This window comes from Melanotaenia boesemani, chromosome 17 (assembly GCF_017639745.1).
Source record: "Melanotaenia boesemani isolate fMelBoe1 chromosome 17, fMelBoe1.pri, whole genome shotgun sequence".
NCBI lineage: Eukaryota > Metazoa > Chordata > Actinopteri > Atheriniformes > Melanotaeniidae > Melanotaenia > Melanotaenia boesemani.
Window position 1 is genome coordinate 15,840,451 of NC_055698.1, and position 15,904 is coordinate 15,856,354.

The window sequence follows — 15,904 nt, forward strand, 5'->3', positions numbered from 1 at the left end:
CCACTTGAACAGGAACAGCTCCTGACAAATTTCCTTCCAACTGTAATCAGAATTGCACCAACAAAACAGGACCCTCAAATAAGCAGACATATAATAATCCCTTAGGCACGGGCCTTTCTTTCTTTTGTAATTGAAGAGTTTGAAATCTTATTCATGGATGTCTGCCAAATATACTGTGATAATAATTGGTCTCATTCTTAAAATAGTTTTTTGTTAATTAGTATTGGGAGCCTTGGTAGTATGAGTCAGTTCATGATTCAAATTTCTACTGAAGTTTAAATCATTTCATAGGCCAATTTTTGGGGATATTTACTCCTAAGTATTTTATATGGTCCATAACCTAATTCTGTTGGATGTAGGATTTTAATGGTTGGTTAGGTTTCAAACCAACTTTTAACTACAGTCAGTAAATGTATCATACTCACTTATTTAATGGAAGATTGAAACATTTTATAGCCTGTGTGTATTTTAATGGGACAAACCAATTACTTTCCTTTGCAACCCAGATAAGGATTACACTTAACTTTTCTCATGAGGCTAAATCTACTCCTGAGGATGAAAACCATTAGAAAAGTCCCTACAGTGTGTTCTCCTCCACTTAGCTAAGGCTCCAGATTTTAACAGAGGCAGTTTGATGTATTTTCAGTTCTTCGTTGTCATTATGTGAATTTTCCCACACCGTAGAAGTGGTAGAACAAAGTCGTGTGTCGTTTGAAAGGGTCGACAATCAAATAGGCAAAAGTCTGCTCCTCTTCTCGTGTCCCGGGGTAACATCGCCCAGACTCATCCTGCAACAATACAGTTTAGAATATTGATGATTTGCAAAGTATTCGGACCATAAATTAACATAAAAATAAGGATTTTTATTCATTAACATTAGCATAGTACTGTTTTAGGTAATTATGAGTCAATTTTAGTCATAACATTTGTACTAACTTTCTGTTTCAATTTATCAGCTGTCTTTCACTGGCTTTAAATCATGAACAAATCATCCTAAATATTTCACAAAAGACTCTCAGTTCACTGCTGGTTATTCATTTAAAGTTGTTTTCTTCATGTTTTATGAAAGGCATAGCATTTAATTGATATTATACTTACAACACAAATCACAATGAACCAGTCACTTACATAGGCATACACTTTGAGCACTGTGGAAACAACACTGATCTTCTTCGTCTCTGGATCCTTCTGCACACTAAGGAAAGGAGATGGCTTTTATGATTGATGAAGAAATCTTGTAAAGTAAGAGGTAAAGCTGATAAACCAGGGGTGTCCAAGGTCGGTCCTCGAGGGCCACTGTCCTGCAGGTTTTCAATGTTTTCTACTTCAACACACCTGACTCAAATGAAATAGATCCAACAGCCTATTAAGTTTTGCACAATGACTCAGTAATTTGAGTCAGGTGGTGTTGGAGCAGAGACACATCAAAAACCTGCAGGATTGTGGCCCTCGAGGACCGGAGCTGGACACCCCTGTGATAAACTATTTTTCAAAGCATATGTTATTTATGTCTAATATGGAGTCATGTGTGACAGCAAAGACATCCAGGTTCTACCTACTTGATCAGGTCTTTGTACATTTGCTTTGTGGTGCTGATGTATGGGTCAATGTTATCCTCATACTGGCAGACCTGTCCCCCAAGACACAGGTGTTTGAAAAGGCGGAATAGAAACTCCTCTCGCTCCTCTCTCCCAACCACATAGTAGTTCTCACAGTCCTCTTCCTGCAACATCTGGAAGAAGTGATGAAGTCAGCAACAGATTCCTTGTCAAAAAAATAAAATTAACACACTGATGAGAGAAGAGAGTTACCCGTTGGAGTTCGTCACAGTCTGGGTAGACATCATGAAAGCATTTAACTACATGTCCAGAGGGCCACAGGATGCCGCAGGAGTAGATTGGATCAAACAGCTCCATAGAGACCTTAGTGCATGGAACAGGCTCCACGCTGACAGACACTACCGGTTTATCTATCACACACACAAGTTTATAACATTTCACAAAGGTCTTACTGCAAAAATTGTGCAGCAGATGATGTCATTTTCTGACTATCAGTGATTAAAGGCTTTTGGGGGGTCATGACACACCAAGGGGTACCCAGAATCCAGCCTCCAGATTTCTCAGAGTAGAAACCACCTCATGGTCCTTGAAGAAACACTGTGATAATGCAAAGAGACATCAGAGGCATTCATATATGATTCAAAACATGAGGACACTAACAAAAACAGACAACCAGTTCGTGTTTTCAGCAGCACATTTCCTGTTAGAGCTTAAAATGATCAAATGTTTTGTTTTTGTGTGTGAGAAACAATCTGACACACATTAAACATTACTTTCAGTGTTCAGTAGAAATTTATGAAATGAATAATATAATTTCACACTGACTCTTACCAGTGCAAACTTTTCAGAGTTGTAAGGGTAGAAGTTGTGGTCAAAACTGTAAGACTGAGCTGAAATCCTCCCGTGCATAGACCTGGATTTAACACACATATCCATAATGAACCAAACAACCAGAGACACTGCAATTAACTACCGGGTTTTTAAGTTATCTGCACTTAACTTACCATTTCATTAACAGCGCCAAAGTGTCTTTATCATGTAGAAAAGAAAACTTCTTATTCGGAAGAGGACTGAAAGAAAAACTCTGCTCAAACTCACACTCCTTTCCTGACATGTTTGCACTCTTTCCTAAATTGTTATTAACACAACAATGACAAAAAAGTGACTACTTTGTGAGCTTCTAAGCTAATCAGTGAGGTTTGCTCACTGGGAGACAATAAGTGTGGAATTTAGTTGAGTAACTGTGCTTATGAAAAAATAAAGCGAGTTGTAGTTTTTCCGCTAGCTCAGACTGGTTTCGTTTTGTCGTTGCCCTGGTAACAGACGAGGGAGCCGTGACAGGTGTTGTGCCGAAGAAAGCACCCCATAGCACCCCCCTTACATGGAAGCGCTGTTGATGGTTGAAGCCTCTCGTCTGTGGGCGGCATGTAAATATGCAAACTGCTCATATTCACCACCCTTCGTCCTTATGGACAAGAACAAAGGTCTCAGCTCTCTTCGAGTATGTAACAAACTTTAAGAACTCAGCAACCGCAACCGCTACCAGCCTGTTTATGTTGATTCAAATAGCCATTGTTGCAGGCTGTTGGGTGGGTAGCTGCGATGATTTCATGCGTGCGTGAATTGCTGATAACCAAACGTTTAATCACCAAGACATCGCCATTGTAAAATTCACTGACTAAATTAAAATGATACATTATGCTGTTATGAACACCACAAATACACTGTTTTACACTTTAATGATTTATTTTACACATCCTCTGCATCTTTGCATTTTCAATAAATTTTATTGAAATGCCATGGCTTCATTTGATTTTAAATCAACAATATTACATTTCACTGTTAAAAGAAATACATATAAATTAAACAATATTACTCATAGATAGATAGATAGATAGATAGATAGATAGATAGATAGATAGATAGATAGATAGATAGATATTATAATAATATTTTTATATAATATTAGAAAGCAATATTTAATTTTTAATAGTATTTTTTGTGAACATTTATTTGACCCGCTGCCAGATATCAATGAATGGGCGTTTACAAGGACTGGCGAACTCGGCTTTGCAACCGCCAGATGGCGAACTTGTCATGTTTCATAAACTACTTAGTTGAGTTCAGAGCTTATTACTGTGTTTAAAAATACCAGTTGGCAAACATACTTGCTGGTGGATGATGTGAACTATTCACACACACACACACACACACACACACACACACACACACACACACACACACACACACACACACACACACACACACACAAAAAATCAGCTGAATTTGAGAACGTGCCCTTTTTGCACATTATGGGTATCAGAAAATATCTTTGGAAAGTCACATGTGTCAAATACAAAAATGCCAAATAAATGTTTTCTTGTAAAATTTTCAATCTGGCAGAACCACCTGAGGCACAACACCTAAAGGGTGTGTTTTACTGTCATTCTTAGATTTACGGAAAAATCCCTTTTGTTAATGTCACATTCAAGGTGCTCCTCTTTGAAGCGACTTTGTTTATTTTTTCCTCTTTTTCTACATGTATGTACTCATGCACAAAAACAAAAATATAGTTAAAACCTGTCCCCTCTGACCCTAACAAACAATTCATTCTGCTTAAATACTTATGTCATTCCTCCCATTCCCAGCATTCCAGAATGGATGAGGATGTGGAATCCTTTTGATGAACATTCCAGTTAAGGACATCCAGATTCTGATATTCCTCATGAAGCAACCAAGATTATCCTGTTAGGGGATACCCTGAAGCCATGATGTATGTGTGCTTTGTCCTCATTTCCATTGGCTTTGGTCTTATAAAAGTGTTGACATAGGGAATGATACAGCATGTCAGAAAGCACAAGCTGGATTATTACTGAATACAGTTGCACTGTAGTCATGTGGACTGATTTTGGTATATTTTGCAATGAGTTCCAATAAGTTATTTTACTGACAAAACTACAATGTTTCTATTTTTTTTAATAAACCTGTATTTCTGATGGTTTTAAGTAATATAACCACAATTGAATTGAGCTGAATTTAACAGTCAGATATGAATCAGGGTGTTTTATATGTGATGGTAGTGCTAAATGGGGCTAGATGCAACTCTTTTATGCCGAAGTCTGGACTGAAAGAGGAAGAAAATTGATGTTTTGACACAGCCGGGTCATTACATGACATAACCGAATTAGGCTTATTAAAATAAAAAAGGATAGTCTCAATTTTTGCTGATTGCTTCAAGGGAATTACACTGAAAATTACACCCCTATTTATTAGAACCATCAAGATCTAGATGGAAACCTGGCAGGCAAAAAGGCAACACAGGTGAGAAGATGTAACAGCTGAGAAATGTTGGGACATGATTGCGGTCTGTGATCAAATCTTTTCCTGCTGGCTTGACAGATTTAATAGCAGATATGGAACATTTCCAAAATTTCCAGTAGTATTTTGCTGTTTGATTATGATGGCATGATTGGGCCATCTTTACCTAATGAAGAACCTTTACTAGCTTCTTTCCAAACATCATCAATAGAAAGAGTTCAGGAACAAGCTTATGCACAACCTCGGCAGCCCCTGACAACAACAAAAAGGTTAACATGCAATATAAATGTATGTCTGGGGCTTGCAAGATTTTTTTTAACCTTTTTAAGTGCTAGCTTGCACCAGTTGTCTAGACTAGAATACTTAAGTTTAACTAAACTTTTAAAGCTAACTAAGATGTTTTCACGGGTAAACTAAAGACTACTAATAAAGGAAGAGACTCAAAGGTTTTGTTGCTATTAACAGCTTGCTCCACATTCCTTCTTCAGTTTTGCTTTCTTACCCACAACTGCATGTGTGAAACCTTCTTTGGAGTGTTTGTATCACTGCATTCAGACCAGAACAAGAGATAATGATTGCAGATGTTTATTCAGGAAAGACTCACCTGTGGCCTTGCAGAAGGAATGTCTTGTAGGACAGTTTTAAACAACAGTGAGATCATGGAAAGCATGGCAGACACAGCAAGAGAGGGAAGAGTCCAGGTCTGGCACTTGAAAGCATTAATAAAGTTAAATAAAAGCTCTGTGAAGTAAAGGCGTGTGGCTGCAGACCATTCAGCCTCAGACGGTAAGTCCTGCAGAACTGATCTGACCTGAACTCTGTTAGGGCATGCTGTGTTTTCCATTCACTGACTGTCATTCAGAAGATTAACAGTCTTTACGTGGCTCCAGCACATAGCATCCAGTCAGAGGTCTGCAGGAAGAATGTCTCAGAAGAATAAGAACAAAGATCCTGTACAATTAACATATTCATAGGGTCAAATTTGTCTTATGAACCCCCCCCTCATCTTTTCAATTCTTAATGTAATCAAATGGTTTCCTTAGCCAGGCAGTTTTTCTTTCTTTTTTCTTTTTAACAAATTGGCATATATGAACACAGTTGTTATAAAACTGGATAAATGTGGATCATATAATAGATTTATTTAATTTGGATTATAACTGGGCTACAGTGAGTTCAACTGAATTACTGTACTTTTAAAAGTGCCTTGAGATGACACAAAAAAAGCTGAGTCTTTTTATTTAGCTCTTAAAAAGATAATTGCTGGCTGTGCTTACTGATGATAATCTTTGCTGTAAAAGCAGATAAACCCAGGGAGAGAGCTAGGCATAGACTTGGAGGACAACGGAAAAATCCTGCTGGAGTATTTTGATAGTAAATGAATCTAAAATGTGTCTGGTGATGTCATTGTTAGAGAGAACTCTGTTACTGCTCATCATTTCTGTTCAGTCCCCATGGTATAGTGATTATTCTCACTCTGCATCCAGCTTCTATGTTTGTATGGCTAATTGCAGTGCCAAAGAACAATGTTGGTCGTGTCAACATTAAACACAGGAACAAGTGTCAATATAAAACAAGACCCAAACATTGCTATTCATCTATCACTTCAGCAGTTAGACCATAACATTAATAACCATTAACCAACAATTATAGTTGAGTCTGTGATTTATGGTTCACTCTGTGATGGCTCTTGCCATCTTTCTTTTATAGGTAGATAGATAACAAATTAGTATAGACTTCTGACTGATTAGTTATTTCTTCATTTTTACAATAATTAAATGGTGGATGGAAATTGTGATAACAAGTCAGATCACTCTCACTTAAGTATTTTTAGCGGTAGTTCCCTTTAACAATTATCACGTTTGCACTTTTTTTTAGGCTTTCATGAAGCCTGCCAAGGCTTGTCACTTTGATAGCTGACTTCTGTTAGTCTTTTTCAACTTAACCACAAAATGATGGCGGCCTCCAACAAATAAAAGTCCAGTAGAGATAAACACCAACAATGTGTTTATGAACTTCTGCTTCATATAGTTTGGTATTTGGCCATTAGTGTCTCAGTCTTTTAAAAACAGTTGTGAACATATTTGGACAAGAAAATAGAAGCACTTAGTGTGTTATTATGAACAGGAGCCTTTTTAAGCCACAGATGTTTTGGAGCATGTCCCCAGTGATTGTCTGCAGTATTAAACTATATGGTCCTTTTGCATTGACTTTACTTTGAGATTATGTGGCTGAGCCTTTCCTTTGTATTCAGGAGAGGTTGTGACATTGAACATGATGTACCTGAGAAAACAGGAAAGGAAACTTATCTAGTTTCAGTGTGAGAGGAAACATTTTTCTTTTCATGTGGGTTTTGCTGCATTTGAATGTGGATGTACACACTGGTTCTGTTGCTGGAAAACAGAGGAAAAAAAACAGTAGAAATTTACTGCCGCAGGCAACCAATTCTTCATCACCTCCATTAATACATTTGTTACCACTAGAGCCCAGGTGAGTACTGCAATAACATTTAAACCAAACGATGAAAATCTGAAAAAGCCCAGAAATAGAGAAACCGTAACTCAAGATAAATTTGTGTTACAGAAATGTTTCTTTTATCCATTTCATCATGTCATGACCAATCAAACGTCTTGTTGGACCCTAACAGGTACCTTGCCCCTCAGCTTTTGAACCATTGAAATACTGTATATTCTTTCCTCCCAATCTTCAGTGTTAAAAACAAACAAACAAACAAACAAAAAACAAAACAAAAACAAACAAACAAAAAACATTCAGCCCATGCCAATTCAAATAGTAGCATCAGAGTTGTAGCAATCTTGTCATGTCTTCCACTGAGAACACTCCTTTTTATTCTTCCATTGTTTAGTAATTTCCCTTCCTGTGCTGTGTGATAGTGTATCTAAAATATTCAGGGAATCCTAGATGATATGTAGAGGAGCCTTGCAGGAACACGTCAAGGCGGACAGCTGAACCAGAGACGGGTACAGGCAGAAAAACTCGAAGGTAAGACTCAAAGTTATTATGCTGTCCTTTAACGTGATGATGTCTTAGCGCTTGTCTGCTCTGTGTATTCCTACCACACTGTGCCTCTTTAACATAATGCTTTTGACAGCTTGAGGTAAAGCTTGTTGATGGAACACAAGTGGTGTCATTGGGTGGTGCTGGTCTTTAGGGAGAAGTGTTGATGGATTTCTTACAGGATTGGTGTTGCCGTCAGATCTGTGGGGGTCAGAGGTTAGGATCATCACACGCAGTAGCTAATGCACCTTGTTTTGCAAGCTAATTGAAATCATGTCATGTCAGCTGGAGTGGTATTTAGTCATCTGTTTTGTTGTCATTTATGCAGGTTTGTATTTTTAGCTGTCAACCCAAGTTTCACAGAATTTAATACAGAAAAGCTACTAGCAAAGAAGCAAAGTGTTGATTTTTGCACTTTTCTGTTGTCACCTTGTAGATGTTTTGTGAAGATATGTGCTGTACAGTCGGTGGCTGTATGATGTTACACATTTATTCCACAAAATGTTTCATTGATCTAGTTATCAACTAGCGATCCGTCCCACTGTGGGAGATAAGGCAGCAAATGCCAAACACTGCAATCCCTAAATGGCCACTTGAGCCTGGTTCTGAAAGCAAGTCAGTCCCCATTTTTACAGATTAAACATCATTCAGTCAATATTACAAACCTGACATGTGCAATCATCTTTGGTGGTCTAAGGTTTAGAAGGAGCATAGCTTAACAGTAAATAGTGTCAATATTTTTATAGTGAATTAGGAAACCTCTGCCGAAGTGCAATGTTACTTCTTTACCTTCATCAGTAAGTGGAAGCAAATGTCTCACCTCATCTATGCAACTACCTGAGCTGTGTCATTGTGTGCATGCAGCATGCAAGCCACCATTTATTACATGTAATTACTAATTTAAATGGCATTAAGGGTGTAAGTTAGGCATAATTAAATGTGTGACTGCTCTGACTAACATGTGAGTGGCAAGGCAGCAAGGTAGTGTCTACATAGTTGGGATCTCAGTCTAATCCATCTCCTCATGTCATTTCTGTATCCTCCAAAAACAAAAAACATCAGTGGCTACATAACAAAAACAATGCTTCACAGTGACAGTTAGCAAATGTATGAGGAGCATTAGGTGTATCTGTCCACATGCTTTAGTATTTCATAGTGGTTTCATACTCTTTTCCATTTGTCTCATTTATTTTTGAGCAAAACACATTAAACACAAAAAGTTCTTAATGATCAGCTCTATGAGAAGACACAAAGTGTGTATCGCTTTGTACACAAAAGCTTGAAAGTGTGTGTGGATTGTAATGAAGTAAAATGTGTTCATGTCAGTGTCTTTCATATACACACTTCTAATTTATATGGCTTGAGTTTCAAGATGATAACTGAACTTGTTCATAATAAACTCGCTTCTCTCTTGGTCTCTTGGACATTAGTGACATAGTCTAAACACTTATCATACCCTTCTTTGCAACCCCCATGTTTGGCTCGTTTTTGTCCCAGTCGCTATGGATACGGTCCACACACAGTGGCCTGAAATGGAACATGATGCTGAATGTTCCCCAGGCATCCAGGAATGTAACCGCATGTCTTTGCCAGCTTGTTGCAGTCTTCGACAGAAAGTCTTTCTCCTTTGAGACTGGCAGTTATCAACAAGCTCATACAACACTTCCTGCTGCTTGTCTGCCTTGACATATCCATGCTTGTGTGCTTATTTTACATGCTCACACACAGTTCCTATGAGCAAATGTCGTGCAACCTCTAAGCAGAAATCATTAGGCAACCAGCTAAACTCTGAGAGATGAGTGAGAAACAAGAGAAGGCAGGAAGGGGAGATGGAATAATCAAATAATGTTGGCCTAAAATAACACTCACCAAGCCCAACACAATCTGAATTTAATTAAAAAACAAAAAACAAAAAACAAAACAAAAAAACAAAACAGAATTATTCCAAACCATATGATACTTCTTAAGTCTCAAATCCCTGCGGTGCTAAGTGGATCGCCAGTGTTACACTTAGGAGTGGGAGTAAGATTGGATAAACAGACGTTTTAATCTGAGGAACACTGCTGATGCTTCAGTCCCCAGGGTTCAGGGTTGGCCCTTTTATCTCCACTCAGCTCCAAATAAAATAAAACTCCTCTGAGCCAACCTACCCTTAATTTATTTATCAGTGGATAAGATACTCAGGAGGAAATCAAGCTGTACACGTGTCATGATGCAATGACTCATACAAAAATCCCTCAGCTATAAACTGTTTATATACAAAGTGATTCAGCAACTTCTTTGTCCTCTTAAAGAATATTTAGTGTTTTTTTTTATTATTATTATTTGTACAACTACTCTCAGAATAACGGTAGTAGTTCAGACTGGAAAAGTCAAACTACAGCATAGGGAGGCGTGTTTTGCATAACAGGTGTTGCTGGAGGCACAGATCTAAAACATCAGGCAACAACTAATTAGTCATGACATTAGCTTTATTAGCTTCACTCTTTTCTAGGCATATTTGTTCTTTAGACAGTTTTTTTAACTCAAGATTGGATATAATTTTATGAAGAAAGATTTATTTGAAAATATAATAAAATCTACTGAACTGGCAACCAAATTGACTGAATGCTGGTGAAGGCTGCTTCTGAAAAACATTAATGGAGGAGTGATCCGTTATTGCTGTAAATGTAGTGGTTTTATTAGTGGTGGTAAAAAATGGATGAACGGATGGACGGAGTTTGTGAACACTTTGGGACAATTATATTCACTGTCTTGTTTTCAGGTCTTTTTCAATCACTCTTTTTAAATTCAGTTTCATTTTCTCTTTTTTTTTTAATAGGTTTAGGTAAATGGCCCAATTAGTTTTATAGTTTCAAATTCTGTAGTCACATGACTGATTGCTACTATTTTCCTAACTGTCAGATAAACTGAGTGATAATGCAACATCTACATCCAAGCTCTGCCTTGTGCGCATTGGGGGAGGGAGGCCCGGGGTGGGGCTGGTGGTCTGACACAAAGCATCCTTCTTGTGAGACATGTCTGAGATGCCTTCCTTGTTAGGTGTCTGGCACCCTTTCATAGACAGTACAACATATTCACATTAACACTTGGGCCAAATTCCACTTCTTCCCCTTGGTCCTTCCCTCTGTTTTGTAGAGGTGGAGTGCACCTTGGGGATCAAAGTTACCAGTGGATAAGGTAACAAGCTGGATGGTCCTTCTCCTTAGTCAACAAGACACGGCACTCATGGTTTGCATAAACACCTTCAGATTGTGATTAATCTAACCACAGAACAGTTTTCCATTTTGCCTCAGAGCTTTGACCTAGAAAACATAGCAGTGGTTCTCGATTATGTTCGCATGTGGGTTCATCTTTGCATGACAGAGCTTTAATCTATGTGGATTACACTGTGAACTGTGGAAGTGCTCCAAAACCTGTGCAGCGTTTTTCAGTAGAGAACCATATCTGTTTTACTGCAGAGCTGCCTGAGGGCAGCTGAGATACATTTACAGTTTTAAATGCTGTTTTGACAGGACAGGCCCATTTTATGCTCAGCTAGGATACATGAGTGGTTTCAGTGGATGGATAGATAAATGCAGAGGTGGGTGACTTGTTTTTGAGTAAGGGTGTTAAGACCACCTCACCTGGGTCAGTCCCTGTGGGGATGCATGGATGAATAAATGGAGGAGCAGAGATTGTATGCAGCCCCACATGAAGCCTTTTCTTGTCTTCTTGTTTTGAGTGAAGAAGTGACATCAAAAAGAGAGAAAGGCCTGCATTAAAAGGAGAATCTGAGAGATGTTTTTCCTTTCTGCTCCCAGCAGACAGACAATCTGGCCAGTTCCTTCAACAAGTGTTGCCTTCACTGTTCAGTGTTTTGTTTCCTCCCTTTGGGAGTCAAAGAATCTTTGTTTCCTTACACTGACTTTTCTTATTGTTTGTTTTTGCAACACATTTAGCAGAAATGTTTTGGAATCTGACATATGTGTGTTTGCAGCTCAAAAAGTACAGAAAAAACAAAGTGACAAGCCTCTGCATGCCACAGTAACATCTACTTGAGGTCTTTACTTGATTAGACAAAACAGCTCGAGGGTATGACTTTGTTCCATTATGTGTGATCTTTGGATCTGAGGACGCCATGAAGGTTAATTCAAAGTTAAGAAACACCATCAAGGATCTTTTTTAATGCCTCATAGCTACCATTTTGGACCCTTTAAGATCTTTCTGGTGATAAAAAAGAAAGTTTTTGATGAGTAGTGGGGCATTTTCTTTGTATGTGTATGTGACCGTTACTCTGTATAAAGTTAAGATATAATAAATCTTTTTTCCGTAATCCTGAAAAAACCCCATTAAACTGCTGATAATAGTATTTTAATGCATTGGTTTAAGTATATCGGCAGTGTTTGTGTAATCGAATGTTCCTGTGTCTGTATCGCTCTCTGTTTATATGACTGTGATTTGCATGTCTTCTGCCCAGTTACTTAGATTCTGCAAGGATTTCAGTGGAACATAATGACTAATACAGCAACTGCTGAATGGATGAATGTGATCAAACAGCTAGGAGAGTATTTTGCTGACACAAATGGAACTATTAGCAATTGGTTCTTTTATGGCTCAATGATTCAGGATCTTCTCAGTCAGCTATAATCAGTCTGCAAGTCAATGGTTTCACAATCAATATGAATCTAAGCTGACAGACATGTGAGGGTGACAGACTGACTAACCTTTACACATTATGCTATAAACTGCTTGTTCCAAATGTCTCAGTGCTGGTGACTCAAAAAAAAAAACATCTTTTTGTCTTGTACAGCCTGATTCAGCTACTTCTGAATGTTAAAATGACATGCTGGTTAGCAGGGTGACAAGTTCAAGATCATTTTAAAATCTTTTAAAGAATTATGTAGCTTTTTAACATCCAAGTTTATAATATGAATCATCTGCTGTCTGCCTTTATTTTCCAGTTATTCATGTATTCTGTACAGTTTAATTAAAAGTAATTAGCATTGGGCAAAATCACAAATTGAGTAATGTTAAGATCTGCAGCTCAGTCAAATTCATGTGAATTATGGTCCAGTAAAGTCAAAATCATTATAATCCACTTGTTGTGTTTATATAAAACCAATTTATAAAAAAGCTTCCCAGCTATGGAAACCAATGGATTGTAGTCAGTTCATTGTTGTCAGCTGTGGTTCAGACCACTTTATATAATCGCCTATATGGTGGAAGAGAAGGAAGAGCAGTCGTCTTCTAACTGGAAGGTAGGTGGATCAACACCAGGCTTCCACTGACTACATGTCGAAGTGTCTACGGGCAAGACACCTAACTCCACGTTGCCTCCTGATGTGCTTATCGGGGTGTGAATGTGTATGCGAATGGGTGAACGCGATAGGTAGTGTAAAGCGCTTTGAGGGGTCAAAAAGCACTATATCAGTACAAGTCCATTTACCATTTATAAGATTTGTTGTGACATTGTAAGAATAAATATACAAAACCTATATTTCACTTTATAGTTGAAAGGCTTTCCAGAAAATTTTGTAGTCATGATACCCTGAGAATGAGTCTTCAATCTTTTGAATATATTTCCTTATCAAAGTGATTCATAACTGATTTAATATGATATTTGATTTGTTTAAATTTAACAATTTTCAAAATTGATATTTAGAGCAGTTTCTAATTACCAACAGTATCCCAATGGACTGAGCATGAGTTAACAGAAAAAGAAGGCTATGGTGACATGCAGCATAGACTGGGAAGACATGAGCCAGCGATGTAGGTAATTTTGACCAATCAGCATCCAGGTGATTCCCAGCGATCATGGGTCATGGATCAGTGACAAACTTAATTTACACATATGGAAATCAGAGAATAAACAGTAAACAGATAAATTACACACGGTGAAAAATTATTATGCATGTGCAACTTATTTCCAATATGTTTATTTCTCAGTCATTTTTTTAGAATTGACCAACTTCCATCTTAAAATGGATTTTTTTTCCATGTAATAGATCACTGTGAGGGGAAAAATAAGACTTTCTTCCTGAGAACACATAGTTCTCCAATGACCTTTTAGTCCTTTTCTGACTGTTTTAACTAGTCATTCCTGTGAAGGCATTAAATAGACATCCATGGATTTTATTTGATTACCTTTTTATTTTTTCATAACAATAAAAATATATATAATATAAATATATATATATATATATATATATATATATATATATATATTTATATTATCTTTTTGTTGTTTTTTTAAAAAAAAAATTCAGATTTTAAGTTTTAATCTTATATTGTGGACCACTGGTCTGTCTGTAACATAAATAGGGGCTTGTCCACTACCTTTTAAATTTATTGCGGCTACAAAATAAAGTGGTATAACACTTCTGCCATACCTGTTTCATCTTACTTTTACAGACTGTGTGACATTTAGTTTATATTTGAAACTTATTAAACAAAGAGAATTTATTAACCCAAAGTGAAGATGCAGACATGTTTTATATTACAAATCATTTTAGTCTGAAAGCCTGAAGAAGAGAAAAAATCTTGCATAGTTTTAATGTAAATTCCTGATATTCAAGTTGTGTGAGTTGAGTCATGAAGCTTCTACTTTACTCAAAAACAAAACCACTGGCTGCCACAGCTCCAGCTGCAGAGAAGAACAAGCAGTCCATTAAATTTTCCCAATTTTGAGCCAGAGCTTCTCGTCTAAAAAATATCATGTGGGTGTTTTTCCGTACACCTGCTAATGGCTTTGAAAACATCAAGCTAGATTACTGATACACTCTGCACTCCATCCACATGTGTGCTGCCAACACGCCCCAATTTTTGTTTACAACCATGTGCACACTCATGTTCCTGGAACAGGAAATGCACCAGAGAAAAAGGGATGGATATGTGTCAACTCCTCCATAGGGTCAGCAGAGCAGACCTCCACCCTGACACAGTGCAGCTGGGCTTCCCGGCCTTGCTGCGTAGCATCGTGGGGTGATAATTATTCACCGATCAGGAAAAAGAGAGGAATTGTTTGCGGAAGACTGTGTGCGTATTTGTTTGTGGGACTGGCCCACGCTATGTGCTTGTCAGTTCTGGTCTCAATGCTTGTTTGTTTTTCCTGAATTTTCCTTAGAAACAAAATAAAAGCAGATTCAGATATATGCTCATCTTAGACTTTTTTTGTGTGTGTGTGTGTGAATATGTCCATGTGTTACTTTTCCCTAGAGTGTGTTTTTTGACAATTCTTAGTATCAACTCTGTTGTTTCCATGTGTCCTCAGCTTGCCCAGTTCAGTCTATTTTCAGAAAATGACCTCAAAAACAGAAGCACGCTGATCTGATATCAACTTTCATTTTCTGCCTCTGTTTTACTGAATTAAGCATGATGATTAAACATCTGGAGGGCTTGTTAAGGCCTGAGTCACAGCTGTCCGGGCCAGGTCTATATATCACATGTACAACCATACATGATTCTTACAACACACTGCCTACACATCTTGTGAAACATTTCTTACAACAATCCCAGATGATTCATTCTCCTTGTCTTCACTGATGACCTAGAAGTGAATCACTCACACACACACCCTTGTCTGGTGACTTCCTCCTCTGATTCTGGAGTTTGTAAATTGCATGTGAGGGTCTCCACACACTCATACACACATCTTCTCAAGAGGGTGGCTACAATCAAGTTCTTGTTTGTTAATGGTCAGTGATGCGTCAGAGCTTTTCTTCTGTATGAGTGAATCACCTTGTGCCAGTAACTGCAAAATTCTTTACATGTTAGCACAGCTAAAGCATGTACACTAAAGGTATCATAATAATTGAGAAGGTGATGACAATAAAATACAGTAAACATAGCTTCAGGCGCCTTGCTTCAGGAGGTTGTGAAAGAGGTGTTAAAGTGTAATTATAGCATGGTTTTACCCTGAACTGCTTCATCTTTGCCAACATATTGAAAGAAACTCTGCAAGCTTTTCATACCTGTTATGCTATTCAAACACTGTGTTTTAAATCCTACAGATGACTGACACATCCAGAAAG

At 37.7% G+C, this 15,904-nt stretch overlaps 2 protein-coding genes across 2 annotated transcripts in view; one reads left to right on the forward strand and one right to left on the reverse strand.

The window, feature by feature from the left end:
* Positions 1 to 277: 277 nt before the first annotated feature.
* On the reverse strand, positions 278 to 3,039 carry cfap300 (cilia and flagella associated protein 300). Its single transcript, XM_042012523.1, has 7 exons — positions 2,564 to 3,039; positions 2,391 to 2,472; positions 2,087 to 2,156; positions 1,812 to 1,969; positions 1,560 to 1,732; positions 1,129 to 1,195; positions 278 to 788 (listed from the first exon to the last, which is right to left on the reverse strand). Exons 1-7 carry the CDS (start codon positions 2,671 to 2,673, stop codon positions 660 to 662), a joined length of 789 nt encoding a protein of 262 aa, XP_041868457.1. The 5' UTR covers positions 2,674 to 3,039; the 3' UTR covers positions 278 to 659.
* Positions 3,040 to 7,803: 4,764 nt separating this feature from the next.
* Positions 7,804 to 15,904, forward strand: part of tinagl1 (tubulointerstitial nephritis antigen-like 1) — a 35,864-nt gene continuing 27,763 nt past the window's right edge. The window contains exon 1 of the mRNA XM_041967011.1: positions 7,804 to 7,877. The gene's annotated coding sequence lies outside the window, so the exon portion shown is untranslated. The remainder of the gene's footprint in view (positions 7,878 to 15,904) is intronic.

Bases quoted from the DNA above. Each gene is read 5' to 3' on its own strand.
- cfap300 (XM_042012523.1), bottom strand. From the start codon at position 2,673: ATGTCAGGAAAGGAGTGTGAGTTTGAGCAGAGTTTTTCTTTCAGTCCT. The intron at 2,157-2,390 runs GTAAGAGTCAGT...GCATTATCACAG, and splicing joins ACTCTGAAAAGTTTGCACTG to TGTTTCTTCAAGGACCATGA. The intron at 1,733-1,811 runs GTAACTCTCTTC...CACTTCTTCCAG, and splicing joins ACTGTGACGAACTCCAACGG to ATGTTGCAGGAAGAGGACTG.